The sequence below is a fragment of the Seriola dumerili genome, unplaced genomic scaffold (assembly GCF_002260705.1).
Source record: "Seriola dumerili isolate Sdu_G_001 unplaced genomic scaffold, Sdu_1.0 BDQW01000686.1, whole genome shotgun sequence".
NCBI classification, from domain to species: domain Eukaryota; kingdom Metazoa; phylum Chordata; class Actinopteri; order Carangiformes; family Carangidae; genus Seriola; species Seriola dumerili.
The window spans coordinates 782,950-804,796 of NW_019174941.1; the positions used below are offsets into that span (position 1 = coordinate 782,950).

The 21,847-nt window shown below is 41.2% G+C and overlaps 1 protein-coding gene across 1 annotated transcript; it reads left to right on the plus strand.

The window, feature by feature from the left end:
* The first annotated feature begins 1,790 nt into the window (after positions 1-1,790).
* Positions 1,791-7,821, plus strand: cxxc4 (CXXC finger protein 4). Its single transcript, XM_022765450.1, has 2 exons — positions 1,791-2,615; positions 7,759-7,821. The coding sequence occupies exons 1-2, from the start codon at positions 1,791-1,793 to the stop codon at positions 7,819-7,821; spliced, it is 888 nt and encodes a 295-aa protein (XP_022621171.1).
* Positions 7,822-21,847: the final 14,026 nt, after the last annotated feature.

Here is a 21,847-nt window from a genome sequence, read left to right on the forward strand (position 1 = left end):
TCCTCACTTTTCTTTCTTCAATCTCCCTCTCGCACTCTCCACCTTTCTCTCCCCCTCTCTCTCTCTCCCTCTCTCTCTCTCTCTCTCTCTGTGTCTCGCTCTCTTTCCTCGTCCCTCTCTCCCTCCTCTTCCCTGTGTCTCTCTCCAGCTCCCAAGTATTGAACATTTCTGTCTCTCTAAACTTTGTTTACAGGCTGAAAATCAATGTCCGTGACTTGATTGCCTTTGGGCTGCGTATTTCGCTCCAGGGGTGAATTGATTAAGTAATAATGACCCTGAGGAGGGCTGATCATTAAGCCAAGGAGGTTTTGTTTACTGGTTGCGGGTTGTCTTGGATGCCACATCGACACTGAACCTCCAGATCTGGACTGGATGGTGCATAAGACACTCCAGGCTTCACAATTGTACCATAAAAAATACCAAATGACAATAGTTGAATGTTTAAGTGCATGTTAGAAAAAGTGAGACTTCAAGACTTTCTGAAAAAATGCCTGAATAATTTGGTACTTTTAGGTTAACAAGGAAAATATTTACCTGCAAGGACATGTTCATAGGAGGGAAGCACCCACCCTGTAAGATCTCTCCAGTTCCATGTGTGCATATTTCTAATTTATTTTTTTCTAGACAGCTGCTCGGTAGCACCATGGAAGTGATTTGAAATGCTTTAGTGTTCCAGCAATGGATCAGCTTTGGCAATTAAGAGAGAAAGCCCAGAAAAAGGTAATGGAAGTAGGGGGAGATGTGTCTAATGGGCTTTTATCTGTGGAAACCAAATCCAGACAGACTGATGGAGAGAGGGAGGGAGAGAGAGGGACACACACACATGTGTACACCTATACACACACACCCCATCCGGAGGCAGCTGACACTGTAGTTGGTCTGGTCCATGATCTGGATGTAAATTCACCAGTGGCTATCTCATGCCGTCATTGAGTAAATGTAATAGAGCTGGTCATGAATGAATACCAGGTGCTCTTAAGAGGCTGAACACAGTCGTGTTTACATGGATGGGCCGCCTCTACTATTTGGATAAGATGAAGAAAAAAAAAATCTAAAATATTTAACTATGTTCCTCCTGGCACCCAAAGAAGATTATTTTTAAGAGCTTATATTGCAGGCCTAAGGTAAAAGTCTTTGTGTTTGTAGCTGCTGCTGTCATAATCTGAATTCTGGTGAGGCTCTCCTCAAACTTTTTTAAAAAAGTGATATTTTGGATTGAATATTCAATTTTTTTTTTTTACATTTTGATGAAATGTACCTTTGTGTATTCAAATGCTTTTATTCATTCTGTGAAGTAGCTGATTGGACTTTCTTCAAAAATATGTAAGAATAACTTGACAAGACGTCTAAACAATGTTGAAAGTCTGGCGTTGCTTTTCTTTTTTTTAAGCATGCTAATTCTTTCTCCCATTATAATAATGACATGTTGGTCTGTCACAGCTATCACGTTATTGTCACCAGATGAAGATCAGCTCTGACTATTTGTGATGGTTCCACTATAAAACGTGAGCGCGTAAACAATGTGCCAGAAGATTCTTCAAATGTTCAGCTCTTATCTTCAGAGAAAAGTTGAAGTAGGGAAATGAAATCTGATTAGAATGAAAACAGTCGCCTCTTTTGTGTGTAACTGTTGTTTCTTTTTTGTTTTTTGTTTTTTTTGTTTTCTTTGCTTTTAGCACTGGAGAAGATAAACCAGGATGGTAACACACTGTTGGTAACCAGCTTCAGTTCGACAAAGGCCGCCATAACTTCACTTTCTTCTTCTGAACATTGACAACCATTCCTCAGCCATGTCTAACATAAACAATGCGCTTTGCATTGAAAATGGACAGAACGCAGACGTGTCTCTCTTACAAAAGGATAATCTTCAGGATGGTGGATTAAGCCAGCTTTTGGATTATAACGCAGAAATGGAAAGGTACAGGTCTTTTGCAAACTTTTATAAAACCAATGGGGCATTTCCACAGACTGCTAAGATTGCCCGCATCACAACGCCCATTTTTCCCAGTGCTAGAATTGGCATGTCCCCTTGGAACTGCGATAACGCCATGCTCTGGGGAAGGAAATCAGCGGCAATAAACCCTAATAGGACCAGCATGCATAGAAATGACTCCCAGAGGCCGGGGAAGCCTGGCGTGCCGCCAGAGACGCTGCAAATGGCAAATAATAATTTCCTCTCTACCTTATCCCCTGAACACTGCAGACCTTTAGCAGGAGAATGCATGAACAAGCTGAAATGCGGCGCTGCTGAAGCAGAGATAATGAATCTCCCAGAACGCGTTGGAACTTTTTCCGCTATTCCGGCTTTAGGGGGCATCTCATTACCTCCCGGGGTCATCGTCATGACAGCCCTTCACTCCCCCGCAGCCTCAGCAGCCGTTACAGACAGTGCGTTTCAAATTGCCAATCTGGCAGACTGCCCACAGAATAATTCCTCGGCATCCAGTGGAAACCCAGCGAAGAAGAAAAGGAAAAGGTGTGGGGTCTGTGCACCCTGCAGGCGGCTAATCAACTGTGGTGTCTGCAGCAGTTGTCGGAACCGCAAAACGGGCCACCAGATCTGCAAATTTAGGAAATGCGAGGAGCTGAAGAAGAAGCCAGGCTCATCGCTGGAGGTGAGAACCCAGGCTCTGCTTCCCCTTCTTTTGTTATTATCCCCTTGCACTCCAAAGCATTAACCTTTTCATCCAGTCACGTTCTAAGCCCTTGAAAATTGTTTCCATGCCCACCCATGCCTGAACATCCCCCCGGCTTCTCAAATCTGCCTACCCGCCTAGCCTAATTGGCAGTAATTAGGGGTGTTTGTGCGGAGCGCAAGCTGAGCTTGGCTCAGACACCCTTAATTGCTGCCAGTCAGGCTGGGGCTGGAACGCATCCGAACAACCCCGAGCTTGGCTCAGCTCCAAGCAGGGCTGGGAAATGGTTTTCAGCAGAGAGCCATCCCTCTCTGCACCCGGTCATTTTAACCAATTATGGAAACCGTCTCTGGATGGGGAGAATCAATATCCCACAAAGCCTCAGCCTCCGACCACCAAGAGATGGTGAGAGTGATGGCAGGGCTGCTGATGGCGTTTCTCAAAACATCCCCCAAGTTTTGTGTGGGGAGGGGAGCGAAGCACCCAGACTGATCCTCTCCCACTGATCCTGTATGAATTGATTGTGCATATACAGTGGGGGCTGAGATGAAATCATTCTATATTATATTTGTGTCATTATGGCCAATTACAGATCAATGTAGGACACGGTGCACATCAGGAAGGGTGCAGAGGCAGAAAAAAATCAGCATCACTTAGAGAAGAGCAAAACACATTAAGCAAAGGCTTAATTGACAAGTAGCAAGAGGCTTCATTAGGACACAATCAGAGGGCAGTGTTGTTTTTAAAGGTTCATTTTAATTGATTTAGTTACTGGATGATATTTGGTTTTCAAGGGCAAAGGCAGAATATAAATGTTAAGTTGCAAATCTGGTTCTCTTTACCCTGAGAGTTTGAACTTGCTCACTGACTTAACATGAGCCTGTATGGATGAGTCACCAACAAATGCAACCTGAGGGCCAGATGATTTGCTCATTAATTAAGTGATTACACAGAGAGGAAAAAGAGGTTAATTGTAAAATATTAGCTAATCTGCTTATGGAAAAACACCATGTATGGCTTTCTTTGTTCACTTTGAATTTCAGCCTGATTTTTGTTTGAATCAATCGAATCGAAACCACTGTGCCGTCATTTAGGTGTGTTTTTCTGTTGTTTTATGATGTAAATATCACCTCTGACTGTGCCTGCTCCTTAGCAGTGATCAGGAAACATTCAGAGTAGATTGAGACTGTCCCAGAATACAAATGTTGAAGCTTGTTCTTGACCAAGTAGTGGTGACGAGCTCAACGTGACATAATATATTATTCATATAATTCTCATCATTTATGTCTCATGTACTCTCCAACCTAGTGCTACATGCAGGTTTTGTGCTAATCCAGTCCTGATTGGACAGCATGCCACCTACGTCTAATATCCCTGATTAAAATTTTAGTAACTTTTAATGATTTTGACAGGAGTCTCAAACATCAAAAGCTTCACCACTTCTTTAACTCCAAACTGCATGTCAGTCATTTTAAAAACAAGTTGTGCAAACAACCACTGTTCAAACCTGCACAGCTTTATTTTGAAAGTTTCCAAAAGTTTGAGACAGGATACATTTTTTGGGTTAATACTGTTTGTACATCTTGAAAAGTTCTTAAAGATAAAAGTTTTCTTAAAAACAAGTGAGAAAAATCTGGCTGTGCAGTGCAATTATTTCAACGGCTTTCCACTTTAAAATCAACTGATTTCAAGAAATTTACAGAAATGATTGTCTGCGTCTTCAAACAAGGAAGAACAAGGCAAGTTGTTGCTCTAGAATCAAGAAAAGTGCAACCTGATTTTAGAAGCTACCTTACACATCATGATTTGTATTATTTTAGTTGTAGAGTTATGTAGTAGAGATGTTCCCGATATTTCAGTTGCTTTAAGAAAATTACACTTTTACAGTTGGACTCAAATTACAGACAAAAATGACTTGATAAGAAGAAGACTTTTTAGCGTAAAATGAGGATACTGTATCTAGATTATTTCCATTTGGTGCAGCCATAAAAACCATGGCGTCACAGGTTTGAATATTTCATCTACTATCTTGTACTGTAGCTTAAATTGAGCGTTGGAACCATCTGATTCTTTCGGGCAAACCTGGATTTAACAGGTTGAATAAAGAGGTCACTGATGGGTTATTGGGGATGGGTTGGACACTCCTGAGGTGTTAATCGGAAGCTCATTTAATGTTGACTCCATATATCATGTACTAACAGGTGTCTCAAACAGGTGTCCAGGAAGCTGGCCTCACATTCTTAATGCATGGGTAGACTCACTTTTGGAAAACATCCATTTGCAAAGACGGTTAGAATTACCAAGGGTGTGAAAACCCCCCAAACAAATCCACACTTGCTTTTAAAAGCTCCCTCACTGAGTTCAGTAATTCATATTATGGACTTCTCCAGCAGTAATTGTTATTTTTGACTCTGCATCTGTAATTACAGGTGCACCTTCTGCTCCGGAAATGGGTTTTGGGTTTAAAGGCATCTTAGAGGTGTGAGGCTGTGCAATTGCTTAGTCTAACTTTTATACATACATTAACAGGGAGTGCATTTTTTCACCTTGTTGATGGTGCTAATGGTTGCTGACACGTATGAGGAATCAGATGCTAAAGTGAGTCTAGAAGGAGAATTTACAGCGTGTACTGTTCATGCAAATCCAGATGTGAGCGGTTACGCATACGCACACTATGTCTCTCATTTTTTCTCTCTCACGCACACAAACACACGCACAAACGCAGTCGCACTCACATCCACATACTACATACTATATATTATTCTCAAAAAAGAAAAAAAAACAAACACACACACACACACACACACACACACACACACACACACACCCAACATGAGCTGAGTGTACCTTTTGCCTTAGAAGAGACGATAAGCTACTGGCAGCCAGTTAGATTTGGCTGTCACTGTTTTCCACATGGGAATCACCCTGAACTAATTATATCTTAAGCAGCGGTGGAAAATGCAAATCAGAATTTTACTCACACCCCTGAAATTGGAGAGCCAATTTAATCTAATACCCCCTTTAATTTAGCGCGCTAATGCAAGGCCCTAGAGAATTGCCCTGTGTCACTGCTGTGCTGTTCTGCAGCAGATTCTGCTCGTTCTCTGTCTCTGTCTCTGTGCTGCTCTCAGGCTCCAGGATGGATTAGTCTGGCAGAGGAATCTCATCTAACCTAACATTTCCTGAGCAGTTACCTTTGCATAGCTTGAGCTCCGATGGCTCAAAGGTCCTTCATTAACTTCCAAATGAAATAATGCTCATATGAGGGCAAGCTGTGTCTCCACCTCTGTTTACCTCACCTGTTTGCCTCAACAGCAGGAAAACGGCTTTAGAGTTGTGTTAAATTTGGTGAATGTAAAAGTTATCCTTCCATAATAAATTGTTATTTATAACATGAAAAACCAAACATAACTTTTAACATAACAGAAATAGTGTTTTTACTTTCTTATCATCTTATGACCATTAAGATTTTCTCCCTTGTCGGGAGCCCCGGCCCGCAGGTTGAGAACCACTATTTTAAGGTACTTAGTGTTCACCATCCAACAACTGGCTCAATGGTAACACTCTGCTGTGTAGCATGTAACCTACACTGTTTATAACACAAGTTTATTTAATTTATGCAGGTTCTATTTTGAATTGTATTCAGTTATTGACCGTTTTTGTTAAAGACAATTTTGGGGGGGGCATTTTAACTCTATTAGATTGTAAATGAGATTGAGAAATGAGACTCTGAACACTGGCACTGTTGCACGTAGAGCTCTACTGTGAATGCTAATAATCTGACATGAAACAATATGAATTAAAAATAGAATAAAGAAGACTTCATTGGTTAGTAATATAGGCTTCGTAGATTTATAAAAGTCGGCACAGTATTTGTTGGAAGTCACGATTAATTAGGTCAAGCTAACCAAAACATGACCAGTTGAGTACCCTCTTACAGAAAGACTTGACAGCCATGCTACAGTCTCAGTGAAAGATCCAGATTTTGAAAATATTCACAACAAAAGACAATTTTTTTTTTTTCAGGGCTTTGCTTGTGAATGACTCTCAACACATGTCTTTATATCAGGAGTCCAATGCCTACAGACAGATGTCCAAAACATCATCATCATTCACAATACACTTTGATGGAAACATTCAAGTGCCAGTTCACTGGGTTGTTGACAATATTGACTGGAACAGTTAAACCTAAACAGCACTTGTGTTTTTGCGTTCATAACGCCACAAAGACCAAGTAAAATCCTTGAAATAACAACATCCAGAGAGGCTCCTAATTGATTAGTTGTATAACGCAGTGTAGAAAAAGCAGGAATAGGGCAAAACAAGATCCAATTGAACAGATTCCTCCTTTCAATTAACAAATGTCAAAGGCCAGCATCATGTCATGAGCAGGAAAAACCTAGAGTAAGGTGGTGTTCTTTCTCTGCCTCTGCCTCTCTCTCCCTGTCCCTGTTCTTTGTGCAGTGTTGATATGAGTACATGAAATGGGTGAGATGAAAAGGTGGCATGGCTGCCTAGAAACCTTTTGCTATTGTGATAAAAGACAAGGCCCAAAATGGTAGGAAGCAGGACCTTGAGGAAAATAGCTTGAATTCAGCCTCTTAATGAGAGTGCAGGAGCCAAATAAGCAACAGCAGCCAGGTCTAATTTGTTTTAGGTGTGCTCAGAATAGATAAGGACAAATCTGTGGCCTTCACCCCATCCCCCCAACCTTTGCCTCCCTGGAGATAACACTGAGTGCTCCCAGCCAATCTCCGTGGGCAAAGGAGAGGGGGTAAAGAAAAAAAAAAAAAAAAAAAAAGCAGAAAAGGAAAAGCCTGAGGGACAGACGGCCTTTAGATCTGCAGATCTCTAACTTACTGGATTTATTCAAGCTTTAAAACTGCAGATTAATTTGGTCGCAGAGGTCTGGGGGAGTGTGAAAAAAAAAAGAAAAATGAGGCTGTACGCCGCTGCGCATCTCAACCTAAAGGGCAACCTTAAGCTCCTGTCAAGACAATAGGATTTTGCCATCTGAACCACGATGCAGACCGCTTAATTATACACATCTTCCCTGCAAGCTACCGTCAGCTACTTAAGAGCATGGGCCCCCTTATTCATTGTCATGCCCTTTTTCCCCTAGATTGGTCGTGCCGTGTGGATTTTCTGTCAGCTTCCATTTGCACAGAGTAGCTGTCCTCCTTAGGCCTTTGCTGTGCTCGGGAAGGCACAACCGCACGGCACTGTTAAAGAATTCATCATTTTTGCCACTGCCACCAATTAAGGCCAAAGCGTAATCGGAGGCGTCCGGACGATGCCCTTACATTATGTGGTCTGTCGCCTCCTCTGCCCCTGTTTGATTTAACATCCCTGGTTCAGTGGTGAAAAAGAGCTCATTGTCATTGTCTTTATTATAGCGCGAGTAGACAGAGAAGGAAAGGGGGGTTGGGAGGTGGGGGGTGGTGGGTGGTGGGCCAGAGGGGTAGAAAAGCAGCCCGTTGGAGGGTGGACAGCGTGAAAGAGCAGGTGCGGGAGGACGTTAATGTGTGGCACTTTAAATTTTAAACAGATGAGAATAAATTATTAATGCTGACTCCGGCTGAGAAGTTAAAAGGTATCTCGTCATGAGAGCCTGTATGAAAAAGTGTGAGAGAAAAGTCTTCGGTAAATGCATCCGGGGACTGTAATGAGCACAGAGAATCACAACCAGGTGTTTTTTGGGTTTTTTTTCTCCGGAAAAATGACGAGTTCTTGACTTATTTTGATTTCTGCATGTATTTCATATTTTGGCTTTAATGTAACAATTAAACTCTACTAGTCCTTTTTACAAAGCATTTTCCTTATTGAGTAAGTGCAACAAGGCCAGTGGCAAATGAGTCAATGAACTGAATGAATAGCCAGATTAGAAAAGTTGCTCTTGAAGGTGGTATTCCCCATTTTCAGTCAACTATTACCAAATTCCTCCAACAGGCATACAGCTGCTTCCTTTGTGGCTTTATCATTCACATATTAAGCATTAGCTATGTTAATACACTGTCCTTACAAACAGTATGCTTCAACGTAAACTGCAGGAAAATGATGAATGATCGTAATGATTGCTCATTTCCATTCAAGCCAAGTAAGATTTTCTCTCATATAGAGAATATAACAGTCACATGATCATGCCTTTATTTTGGGATGACATTTGTAAGTCCCTCTCATTCATGGACTGAGAGTAGAGATTGGCTGCCTGTAAAGAAAAGGAGAATACCCCACAATAGTATAATTATTTCTCGATACCAGCTGAGAAACCTCTGTAATTTTATGCTCATTATTCATTAATTACAATGGTTACACTTGTGATGCCAGACTGCAAAAATTTGCTTTAAGTCATAGTGCCACTATGGTATTTTGACTTTTAAAGAAATCCAGGCTAAGGGATGTTGAAAAATAATCAAATCAAAGCTAGCTATTCAAACAGTTGAGGCTGTAAAGGGCAGATGTGATGTATTGGTCAGTGTATCCAACCATATCTGGTCCAGTTGGATGTAGACTACGGAATAAGACATTGTTTAACCATCCCCACCACGTTTTTGGTAATTGCTTAATGCAGTGCTTGGTAGCATCCGCTCATACACGGTTTTTAAGTCACATAACCTTTTAATAGAAATTTTCTTTGTTAAACAGAATTTACAACATTTAGTTCATAGTTGCTGCTGTGTTTACACTGGACATTCAACAGGACAGAGAGTCTTGTTGAGAATTTGATAGACTTATGAGAAGTTAATGCATTAACCCACATTCTACAATCACGTTCAACTATGCATGCAGAATGGAATTGATTGCTAAGAGGGCAATAAGGCGCCACTTATTAATTATATACGGTTATAATTTCCCTATGCAGGTCTAATACTAAAGTTATTACAATAATCAGTTAAACTAAAGTTAGGTAGCATCAGACCAGATTGCATTGAACCCAAGGTGTTGATGATGTGCTCTAAATGATTATTTGTATTTCAGTGTACACCTTTGCTTTACTTTCTGTCTCTCTTACTCTCCCTCTCTTTGACAGACCACTAAATTACACTTCTGCTATTGATTTCTAACATTTTTCCTCAAGTCAAACCTCAAAACTGTCCTCACTGCTAATCATACTCACCTACCACCATGGCTCTGGTTGACTGGACAAGGTCTTGTTTCTTAAGATGGAGACATTACCCAGCCCTGAATGTAAGGATTTGCTGTCAAGCAGCAAATGTAAGGGTCCAGAAAAGAGCTGATTTTAAGTAAAACTTCATTTTCAGTCAGTTAGGTCTTATATATAGACTATATAGACTCTTATGTAGCCTATAGAAATGACTGTAAACAGACCAACCAACTTGGCAAAATGAAAATAGGCTTTACTAAGAAATGCTAAAAAAAAAAAAGAGAGAGAGTAAGAGAGAGTAACTATGCATCAAAATATATCATAGATGTGTGCCTCTGACATATTTCCATGATTCCAAGACAACAATCCGTTTTTTAGGTAGACTACATATACAAATACCAACTTTTCCAAGAGCAGTAAGGTAGCTAGCTCACTAACGCTACATAATACTAGTTGCCCTGGAAAGTGCCAGGCTTATGTTCAGAACTAGTTACAAAAACGGTTTGTTCCCCTCTTCAGCTCTGGCACACCAATCATTGCTGATGACCTAAAACGCTTCACTACCAATACGTCAGGAATGTCGCCACATTTCTAACATTCCTGCCACTGATACATTTAATCAGCTTTGTTTGAACTCATTTTTCAAAGGCTTGAGTGTAACGGATATTTAGATGTAAAAGTCAGGCATTCTAGCTTTAAGATATTTCTATTTAATCTTAATCTTCAATCTTATTTTTGATTTCACTTATAAATTCTGACCTGATAACTGATCTGGGAAATGCAGCCTGGCCTGTGGGCACACCTCACTGTTTCCAGACATAGAAAGTTTGAACTTCTCTTTCAGCAATTTAACCCATTATATACAACGTTTATATTTTTCCCATCACTGCTAAAAGTTTTCTAAAGCATAAGTTTTTGGATTGTTTTCTTGCCTTTCAAGAAACTTCTTTTTGTTTGCAGAGACTTGAAGTTTGTTTGAAACAGGCAATCCATCACAGTAGAACTGTTGGTCTGATACTATCATGCATGATAATGCAGGTATGAACAGGAAGCCTAATGGAAAATCTTCCCCTTCAATGCAAATGCTTACAATAAGTAAACAGGATCTCATGGAAATAATAATGTGAGTTTGGTATTTTCGTGCACCATAGGCCTAAACAGTAATTTATTTGATCATATAAATTAGAGATATTTTCAGGTGTAAGGGTCAATTTTGACATATAGATGGAAAATACGCTTTTTTGTGTGCCTCACAACAAATCATAACTTCAAATAAAGGATTGCATTTACAAACATAATGGATTCAAAGAGCATCAGAAAACAAAAATGACTCGTTTTTTTGTCTCGTATTACTCCATGGTATTTTAGTAATATGGCTCTGCTTTTGTTTATGTGTGGAACAACATAAATGATATAATCACAATATACTGTAGGCCTACTCATATAGGCCTACAAGACTTGACACCATACTTGACACCGTTTATAATACTGAGCTGGTAAAGAAAAAAATTCTATCCAATCTATGTTAACGTCATTGTAGTTTGGAAAATGAAATGAAAATGATGAAATGTAAAATACAGGGCCATAGAATTGCAGTTCTGTGGATGCTCTGATGAGTTTATATCCGTAGGTTAAAAGGCAGTAATGACAGAAGGCTTTGTGACATTTGTCCGAGAAAACTGATGTGAAAGTGAGTTTGTGAGTGACAATGGGTGATGGGAGGAATCGGTCATCGTGGTTTAAGCGTCTCAGTTTCTGCAAGTCAAATCCTCGCATGTTGCCACCTCCTCTATTGTGGCTCCGCTCTCAGATTATGAATATTTCATGGCAAGCATCTGACACCATGCCCAGAAAGATATCTCAAGGTTTTTTTCTGATAGAAACCCTGGGGTTAGAGAATGTCACATAGGCGTGAAGTCACTCTGTGGCCCCCAGGTAAAGGATAGGATTTATGATGCACCAGTTGATGACATCAGGTGGATATTTTCATTCCAGAGCAGAGAGCCCCTTTGTCCTCCATGACTGATAAACCATTGAGCTTTTCACAGTTTGTTGTTGCTCCTCGAAAGATCTGTCTGTGGCGTTCTGTTGTATAGAGAAATGATTTCAATCTGCTCAGAGTGCACGCTGTGTTTTGACAAACTGTGAACGGTTTCCCGTCTGATCAGTGTGAAGCTGGAATGACTAAGCAGGGGGGAGTCTGCTTGGATTAGCTCTGTCTTAAATGCTGCCTTTAGCATATTACATTGCCCACTGGCTTTCTCCTAACGACATCTCTCTTGTTTCCATCTTTGTTAAGTTTTACTTTCCAGTTTAACTAAAGCCTACTTATGTAATTCCTCATTTTAGGTTGCTTTAGGTGCAATATTAGTCTAACCAGATGACTTTAATCCTTGTTTCTCTTTCTTCGGGTGGGTTCTCCCTAATGTCTAGAGAGGTGACCTTACAGTGTTATTGTATGTGTATCTAATTAAATAAAACCAATTTAAGACCTCCTACACAGCATTGGATTTTCCAACAGTATATGTATTAGCACAGTGATTTCCAACCTTTTTGGCTTGTGACTCCATAAACTGGAATTATATGCTTCTGTGAAGATATACAGTGTAATGGGTTACTGTGGGTGGCAGAGGAGCCGACATGCACATCTCCCAAATCGCAACTACACGTTGTGTCGACCTGCATGTCAAGCAAGTTGATTCAACTCACATTGGGAGACAAACTGAGACGAAAACAAATGTAAATGATGTAGATACTAGATTTGTCTTGAAACAAATTGAGTTATAAACTGGGCAAAGGGGTTTTCTCTACTCTGAGTTTTTATTTCAAATCGTTTTTTTTTATTGATATCATCAGTGTTACTTGACAGAAACACAAGAGTCATCTGGATAAATGAACCATACTCTAGTTTAATCATTAATTTCTTTGTTTCTGAGAAATCATGTTTATTTTGGGCAGATGCTATTTGTACCCAGCCGTGGGTAGCCAACAATGCTATTTGCACCCAGGGTGGATAGCCAATATAGCTATTTGCACTAAGGGGTATATAGCATGGCAGAGACAAGCACACAGGTGTCTGCAGACAACAATGCTACTTGGACCTGGTTTGGACAGCCAATGTGGCTATTTACACCTGGATTTTAGGCTCTCCTGGACCATTTCAATGAGTCACATGGGAGAAGTCCTGGCAGAAAAGCATCCTGATACATAGTTAATGTTGTGGGATTGGTCTATTTTAACCCAAACCATGATCCAACCAAGTAGTTTTGGTGTCTAAACCTAACCAACCTGCAACTGACAACTGAATATCATAATAATAATAAAAAAGATAAGTCAACTAAGTAAAGTTTTTTTTGTTTTGCCCAAATTTGGCATGGAGGATTGCCATACCCACATTTACATTTACATTTACATTTACTCATTTGGCAAGTGCTTTTATCCAAAGGCTGCAATGGAGAAACAAATCAGTGCTGTAGCATAGTTAAAAAACTTTGTTGACTCACACACTTAATTAATTAATTAACTAATTAATTAACTAACAGGTTGTAAAATCACTTTTCGCAACAGTGTAATCTTTAGCTTCCACTCACTGTTAACAGTGCACATGACAAAAGTTTAAGCCCTGTGGTCGTTTTTCTTACAAATACACACCTTGGGAGTGGTTTTAGACCTTACATTTTTGTGCACACAGGTTTGTGTTTTCAACTTTTAAGAACTAGATATTTTCTATCACAGCTGTTCATCGTTTGTACTGATGGTTCAAGTGTTCAAGTGATGATTCATCAGCTTTATGCTCATCCGAAGCGCCATAGAAGTGCTTGGACTGTGAGTCACCCAACACTGTCTGAAAAAAAATGAATGGTAATTTTACTTTCACAACCAGGAGCATCCAGCTCCTCCCACCTTGCAGTTGTATTGTTGATACAGAGAATGGCCACCACTACATTAGTATTCAGTTCTTTGAGTCTTTAATGACTTTTTTGGAGTTAAGTACACACCTTGAAATAACAGTAACCTTTCTCATGTTGCATTATCTGTTGTCTTGTTACTCACTGAACTTGATGCACAGATTAATTTGACTCAAATTTCAGTTACCTGAGTGCAATTAAAGATTCAACTTCAGCTGTGTGTATTTTCTAATCCTAACCTAAATATTGTGTTTATTTACAGTAAATATGCAGAGCTCTGTGTATAGACCCTCTGAGTTTAAGGGCTCCCACACAGATGCTGAGAAATCTGCTCAAAACAAGAAGGCCTGCTCCTACTTTGCATTTCAATTTAACATTTCAGAGAACTGGCAGCATGTTGCCTCGCTTAGCCCTCGCTTCGTTACACCCACATGGCTTCTCACCGTGCTTGCTGACGTCTTCCGCTGTTCAAAGGGCTGCAACTTGGCTGAGAAATTGGGGATTTCCATACCAGATCCCTCAGGTATCTACACACTCAAACGCGTGTCCTGCTCATCCCCCCCCCCACCACCACTTCTGCGGCTCCCACCCTACAACGCCTGCCGTTCTCCCCGCTCACACGGCTCTGATTTCCCATCTCAGAGCTCAACTGACCTGTGCCGCTGCATCTCTTTGTTTTGTTTTCCCGAAATCTCAGCAGCATCTGAAAGCTTCTCTGCTGTCTCCCTGTATAGGGTTTGCTCCCAGAGGAGAGTTAGCCCTGTGTAAAATTGCTTTACTTGGACAAGGGTTGTTAGGTGAAGTTAATTGAAATGGAGGCTGGCACTGTTGTACTTAGTAGCATGTAGGTGATCCTGGCTACAGACGGCAGCCTCTGACCCAAGGCTGCTGCCTCAGTTTCTTCCTACGAGGGTCAGCTCAGCCTCCGTCTGTGTGGGCAGGGATTTTCCATGCATGAGAAATGGAAGAGGCACGGTGTCTGAGCACTGTTTCAGCAGCAAAAAGTCACTCCCTTTTTAACCTAGATATCTCACACTGTGTGGGAGGACTGTGTGAGATTATATTCTGTGTTATAGGGTGAAAGAATTCAAAATAGTTATTGAATTAGTGTTAATATTAAAGCATGCCATCAGTATGGAAATACACATCTCTAAGATCGTGTTTCTGTCATAGACCCTTTTTCTAATGACAAATGCTGAATGAATTACTGGAGAAAAACACTTATAGTATAAGCATTAGTTATTCATATGAGCAATTTTTAGTGATGATGCTTGTAAATATTCAACCACTTTAAATGCTATTAATTTGCTTTGCCATATACATTTTGGGAAGAAACACAACTGCTGCCTGGGTTATTTTTAACAGCTATTGGTTTTTTTTTTCCAATCAAGCAAGTGTGACGTCTTTGTACTGCAAAAAATTCGTAGGAAGGAGGTCAGGATGGATGGTTGCGTGTGAAAATCCCACAACTTCAACAAGACAAGAAACCTGCACTTTTAGATTCAGGCTACTTGGTTAAGATTAGGGCAAGATTGTGGTGTTGGTTAAATACTGAAAGTTCTTTAGGATTGATTGACAGGAGTGGATACTGAAAACATATGAAATGTGTTGACAGCCAGCATTTTGTGTTAAGTATGATCATTTTGCTTTAACACTGAATGTCATGTATGAATGTTAATGTTTTTTTTACTATGCAACCTACAAAAGCATAGTTAGTAGTGCAAATTAGCTGCATATAAATTCAACTTTTAGGAGACAGCGTTGAAATATTCAGCTATAGCAATACATAAGCAATTAATAAATGGTTTAAAACACACTATGATGCAAAACTACAGTACAGTAATTTGTGAATGCATTTGTGAACAGCTGTAACCCCTTGTGTTTAGGCTGCTGTATAAACAAATAACCAAATGCCAATATAGTAAAACTAAGTTTTAATGATATAAAATACAGCTTCATAGGAGAAGTTATAACTTCTGACAAATACTGAACATTAAACGCTTTCAAATGTCCTCATAAATGCAAACAACTATAAACCGTGTAGCTATTAATTGCTTGTATACTACTTATACATGCTTAAATATGAACTTCAAGCAGTTTTCCTGAAACATTTGTTTGCTTTCATTGAACATTAAAACCTATCATGGCTTTTTCTAATGATCCCATATGTTTATACTAGCTATGGATACTGGCAAATCATTGTAGACAAAGACATCTGATGTTATTAAACTCAATGCTGAACACCTGTATGGTGCACCTAAAGAAAAACTTAACAGGCATCCAATAGCGTGGTAGTTAAAGCTACAAATGCAAGTTCTGGAAATCAAGCTAGCGCTAGCATGAGACTCGAAAGCAAATTGCTCCCACCCCTCCCTCTCCCTGCTCTGTTACGCCTTGCTCAGTCCTTCACCTACACCCTTGTCGTGTTCACTGTCTGAGCTACCGCGGGAATACAGTAAAGAAAAGATGGAATTAAGAAAATCAAAAAACAAACAAACAAAAAATATATCAAAATCATCAGTCCCTTGTAAAGGATACCTATCTCTCTCTACATATAATGCAAAATGTATTTTAGATATTTACAGTTCAGATTTTACATTCTTTTACATCTACATTCTCACTTGTTAATTATACTTCAAATAGTCTTTGGACTGTTTTCTTTCTTTAGGCAAAGCTGGTTAATATCCCGAGATTAAAAGGGTAAATTCACAGTGAGTCACAACAGGCAGAAATCTGATGCTGCGCTGCTCTCTGTGGTTTGAAACCTTCAAGTATCTCGCTCCTCAGGCCATGCCCCAGTTAGTGATGTCACAGACTCGGCAGGTGTTTTGCCTTTGGCAGCTGATGGAAAACATCTGCTGTGACATCACTAATTGGGGCGTGTCCAGAGGAGAGCAGCAGATTGCGGTTCAGCATTTTCATTCATATGTGTTTCTGTGTGGATTTACATTTTTCAAGCATTTGACTGTAGCTGTCTCAGTTGCTACCGACGTGTACCAACTGCCTCATAAAGCGACATATTGCTGTGCTGCCCCAGTTAAACTGGGCCTGTTCCATTTCACTATCCACTCAATGGCTCTCTGACTGTTTGATAAAAAGTGTATTTTCCGAAGCCACTGAGGCTTGGCCCGTCTCGCTGCAAATCCACTCCTATGGAGGGCCAGTAAAATATACGTCCTACAGGAATACTGCACTGTAATTACATTCCCCCATTAGCATACGGAGGCTTGGAGTCACACCGCACTCAGCCTCCAGCAGCACTTTGCCATATGGTCCGTCTGCGCTTCTCGGGCAATATTTGGCAAGACTCTTGCAGAAGGTCAAATATCAAGTCAGAGGACTGTGCCAGAATTGCATCTATGCTAATTGCTCTCCCTCTCTTCCTCTGCTCCCTCATCCATCTCATGCTCCTGTGCTCTTCGCTCGCTCTCCTCCCTCCCTCTCCTCCTCTCCCACTGAAGTAAGTAATCTGCTTTAGGATGTTTCTGAGATGGAGATGGATTTGGTTTTCCTTCGCTGCCCCTCAGCCTAATCTCCCCCCTGTGACCACCCCGCCTCTCCCAGGCACAGCTCTTGAGCACACCATCATACATTCCCCCAACACCCCTAGTCCATATGTGCCTAGTCAGCAAAAAACTCCCAAATTCCTCATTACTCACAAACATCCGCAATACACTTAGCTTGATTTGCTCGAATGGATGCCTGGTGCAAGGCTGGACCTTGAATTAAAAGATTGTAGCTGTATTTCATTATTGAAATGCTATCACAACATTGGTGTACTTGGATTCTTTCTGTGTGTACATTAGTGCTGTGAGCACACCCAAGTGGGGAGGTTATCTGAATACATATGCTACTTTGAGGATAAATTGGTGGATAGCTTATGGCATTCCACTTAATTTGTTAATATCTCAGACTTTAGAGTCCTCCATGGAAAATCAAATAAGCTGATGATCTGGGCCCAAAGTAAGCAGAAAAATCTGTGGTAAATGTCTGCAAGGGTTGACAGAAAGTTCTGTGTCAACTTTGTAAAGGTTTTGATCTCACATTGATTCATTAGGGAGTAAAATGCTGATGTAAAAATTAGAAATAATTAAAAAAATAAATACTTATAAATCATACACCTTGATTTTTATTTGAAATCATTATGAATTGGATGATACACTATTTTTACTTGTAGTTCAGCTTAACCGTAAAAGGACAGCTCTTGAATCCAGCTTTTATGGCAACTGTTAAAAATGAGAGTGGGTATGTGACGCCTGTGTTCTTACACACCACAGGAATTTAAACTCCTCTCACTCTGCAGTCACTGACATACTAACGTCTCCAATTTCTCCACATCCCAAAAATGGTGGCTTTCAAGCTGAACTGGTCCTCTGCCGAGTTTGTTTTTAATACAAACTAAGTGTGTATATACAGTAGCCTACATATATATGTATTTGTATATAAAATATATGTATAAGATTTTTGTCTTCAGGGAGCGGATCACATATGTGCCAAAGAGACAAGATAGCCATTGACAAATGCGAGACGTATTTATCACTTTCGCGCATAGCTGTTCCGATTAAATGCTTTGGTGCATGTAAACACCGTATTAAATCACATCCAATGTAAACAGTTGACCCGAAATCTTCAATTGTAATGATTTCAAGCCGAATGAAAAAAAACATGTGAATGTAACCACATCTTATGAAAATGTCACATAGTGATACAAGCTGACCACAAGTTGAATTTTAAAAAATGGCTGATTACAGTGTAGTGTGGTTCCATTTCCATACTTGAATGGAATAATACAATCACCTCTGGCAATTGCCCTATAATGATTTAGATTTAATCTAATTTAATTTGATACCACTGTACCATACACAGCAAATATTCCATTACAGCCAACTTACGTATTTACCTATATATAATTGATGTTTTTGATGATTATCATTTGTATATGTGGGTAATATTCAGGGTTTAAGCTTGTGCGCAGAGCAGAATCTGTTTGCGTTACGGTGTTTGTGATGCAGGACTTGGGGGCAGTGGCGTGTGGATGACTAGATGAGTGGTCTGTCCGTGATAGCGGCCTTGGAGAGGTACCTTTTATAAACGGCACTGGGTGGCTAGAATATTGGCTACAAGCTTCAAGATGAGATTTCAACCCCCACCCACCAACGCTGGTAACAGTGCAGGTGATGGATTGCTATACCTTCCAGGTTTGAGCTTGGCAACACCCCAATATTCCTGCAGAATAAAGTGGCAGGCAATATATAACACATCAGTTAAGGCTGACTGCATCGCTGAAACCCCCCCCCCCCACACACACTTCTTAGACCCGGAGATCGGCCCTGAATGTTTGGCTGGCTCTCAAAGTCCTCTTTCTTTGACTCTGGTGAAATATGCTCTTTCCTTACTCTTCTTTCTTCTCATCTCTCCCTAGTTTTGTCTCCGTCACCACCAGTTTGCCTAAGAAAATAATCAGTCATTTCCCCGCATGTTGTCATTTTATATTGAAATGATCACAGACTTTGGGGGCTTGCAAGGTGCAAGGTGTTTGTGGCAAAAAGAAAACAATTTGACTGATTTGATATTTCACCTGCAGTCCTGATGCTGTGAGAAAAGTGTTTGTAATTATGTTTAAAAAAAAACAAAAAAACAGCCAGCGTCCAGGCAACTAAAGCAGTGTCAGCTGGAGTTGGTGTGTGTGTGTGTGTGTCAAGAGAGAGGTGGTGACAGTGGTATTTATTTGTATATATTTTGTTTGCAGCCTGTCAGAGCTGCATCCAAGGGATTGCAGTTATGAAAAGTGGCCTGGTTCCCGGCCTGTAAGTTAATAAATAATGGGTATTGTCAGGGTAATTTATGGGCCATGTGTTATAATGAGCATTCGGAAACACATCAGCATCACACTCCCACAGGCTGCCCAGTGCCAACGTTTCTCCCTGAGATTCCTCCCTTCCTTCCCTCTGCCTTCCTGTCTTCCCCATATCTGTCTCTGGCTTCTTTCTATCTGTTCCATCTCCACTCTGATTTTTCCGCCACTACACGTTTTTTTTTTCCAGGATACTTTCTCATCTCTTAACACTTTTTTTTTTTTTTTTTCATCTCAGAGTCAGAGGAGATTCTTGAGGATTCCTAGACAGAAAAAGAGAGGGAGGAGGAGAAGTAGCTGGCTGAAAAAAAAAAAAAAAATCCGCCCGTAATTATGGGGAATTAAAAGTTTTATGATGTTGTGCGCGCCTGTGTGTGTGTGCCTTGAGTGTGTGTTAGTAGGAGGGTGGAAAGGGTGGGGGGGCCCTCTGTGACAAGGCTGGCTGGGAGCATAGAGCTGAGGGTTAGTGCCAGACATGTCTCAAGAGAAACCGGGGCACATTTGCAATCACCCCGAGTTCAAAAGGGTAATTTATTCACAGTCTGTGGTTAAAGTAGGTCTGCTCAGAATGCCAGTGGGATTGTGCCGGGAAGCAGAGTAGTAGAGACCACATTATTTTCATTTTTTCTCTCCCCTTCTTGTTTTTTTTTTTCCCTCCTCCCTCCCTCTCTTGCTTTTTTCCCTCATCGTTCTCTTCATCGCCTGTTGTTGTTTCTGCGAGCCCTGTGTGGCGTCTTTTAACACACGCCGGCGAGCATATTTCACTTTTACACTCATCCGCATTGACGTCCCGGCGCTGATTGAATTTTGAGGCGCTGCGGCGTCTGCCATTATCATCCTCATCGTCTTGAGTGGTTTATCTCTGGCCCCAGCTCAGTGTGACGCCAAGGCTGCAGGGGAGAGGAGGGGCAGGCATGGCAGGGTTGGGGTGGGCTGGGGAGGTTGAGGACCGTTCATGGGTTTTTATTATTTGTGTGGAAAAGACAGGAAGGATTGGCCTCAACCTGGATCTTTAAGACTGTGATTGTGTGTGTGTATGTGTGTGTGTGTGTGTGTGTGTGTGTGTGTGTGTGTGTGTGTGTCCCTGCAGAGGTAAAAGCCACCTTTTCAGACTCAGCTTTAGTCCGGCTGGTTTGATTATGATTCAACGTCCCGTTCTAGCCAGTGCCGCCTTTCCACCACTTCATCTCAATCAGCCGTCGACGTGGCTTCACCATTAACTGCACCTGCCAGGTTCAGTTAGGATCACAGGGTGTCATGGCTGCCCAGAGACCTCACACTGCCAGAATCAGCAGAGAATTATTCCACCACATGTCAGTTTTACTGTGTTGTTATCACCGAAAGCCACCGGCAGACACTTAGAATACATTGCCTACTGTGGCAGTGTGGTGGGGTTAATTTGAGGTCTGGAGAAATCTCTTTCTCCTCCTTCAGTCAGTTCAATACTCAGTCGTGTGCATTCATTGCCAGAGCGGGAAATTGTCTTTCCCTCGGTGTGTCGTTGTAGCCAGGTTGTTTTGTATGCTCTGCTGCAGAGGCAGCGGTGTTGACACGAGGCTGAGCTGCTGCCACGGCGTCTTGATTTGAGGTGAAACCTTGGTGTTGCTCCCGTGTCCCCCCGGTGTAACACTATCAACCCTTACCTTCTCCCCACCTTCCTCTCTTTCCTCCCCCTTCATCCCTCTCCGTCTCTCCCTCTGTCTACGTCGCTCCTGTATTCTTGTGTCTTTTCTCCCTCACTCTCCCTGGCGGTTGATGGAGTGATTTTGAAGGCACATGCAGGTGGGGGAGCAGACAACGCGGAGCTGTGCTAATTGAGCCTTCTTTGTGCCTGGTCACTGCAGTGTGCCGAGGCAAGGAGGCCTGGGAGTGAATCCAAGCAGCACTCAAGAGCCCCAGTGGATCGATAACGCAGGAATTTAACAAAACAGAGACATGCCGAGTGCCCAGATCAGGGTCATTATTGTCTCTGGCGAGCCACACTTCCACCAGGGACTGATCAATGTGAGAATATGGATCAAGATAAACATTTTCATCTCCCCTTTCTCTCCTCCTTGCCTCTTAGAGCGTCACGTTCTAGACCAAGAGAGCAGAGCGTAAAGGCTTAAAGTGCCCTTGTGGATGCATCGTATCTCTGTGCCTTAATAGGAAGACTTGTCACAGTCCTCTGACAGACATGTTGATATTTTCTGCAGGAAGTTCTTGAAGATCAATGTTCTTCTTTTTAAGGAATGGGTTTGCTTCAGACACATTAGTCTTTTAGTCCTGCAGAACTCTTGTCTTTAGCTCAATATTTTGTTGCCACAAAAGTCTGCTAGCCCTTACTATTTTATTTTATTGGAGA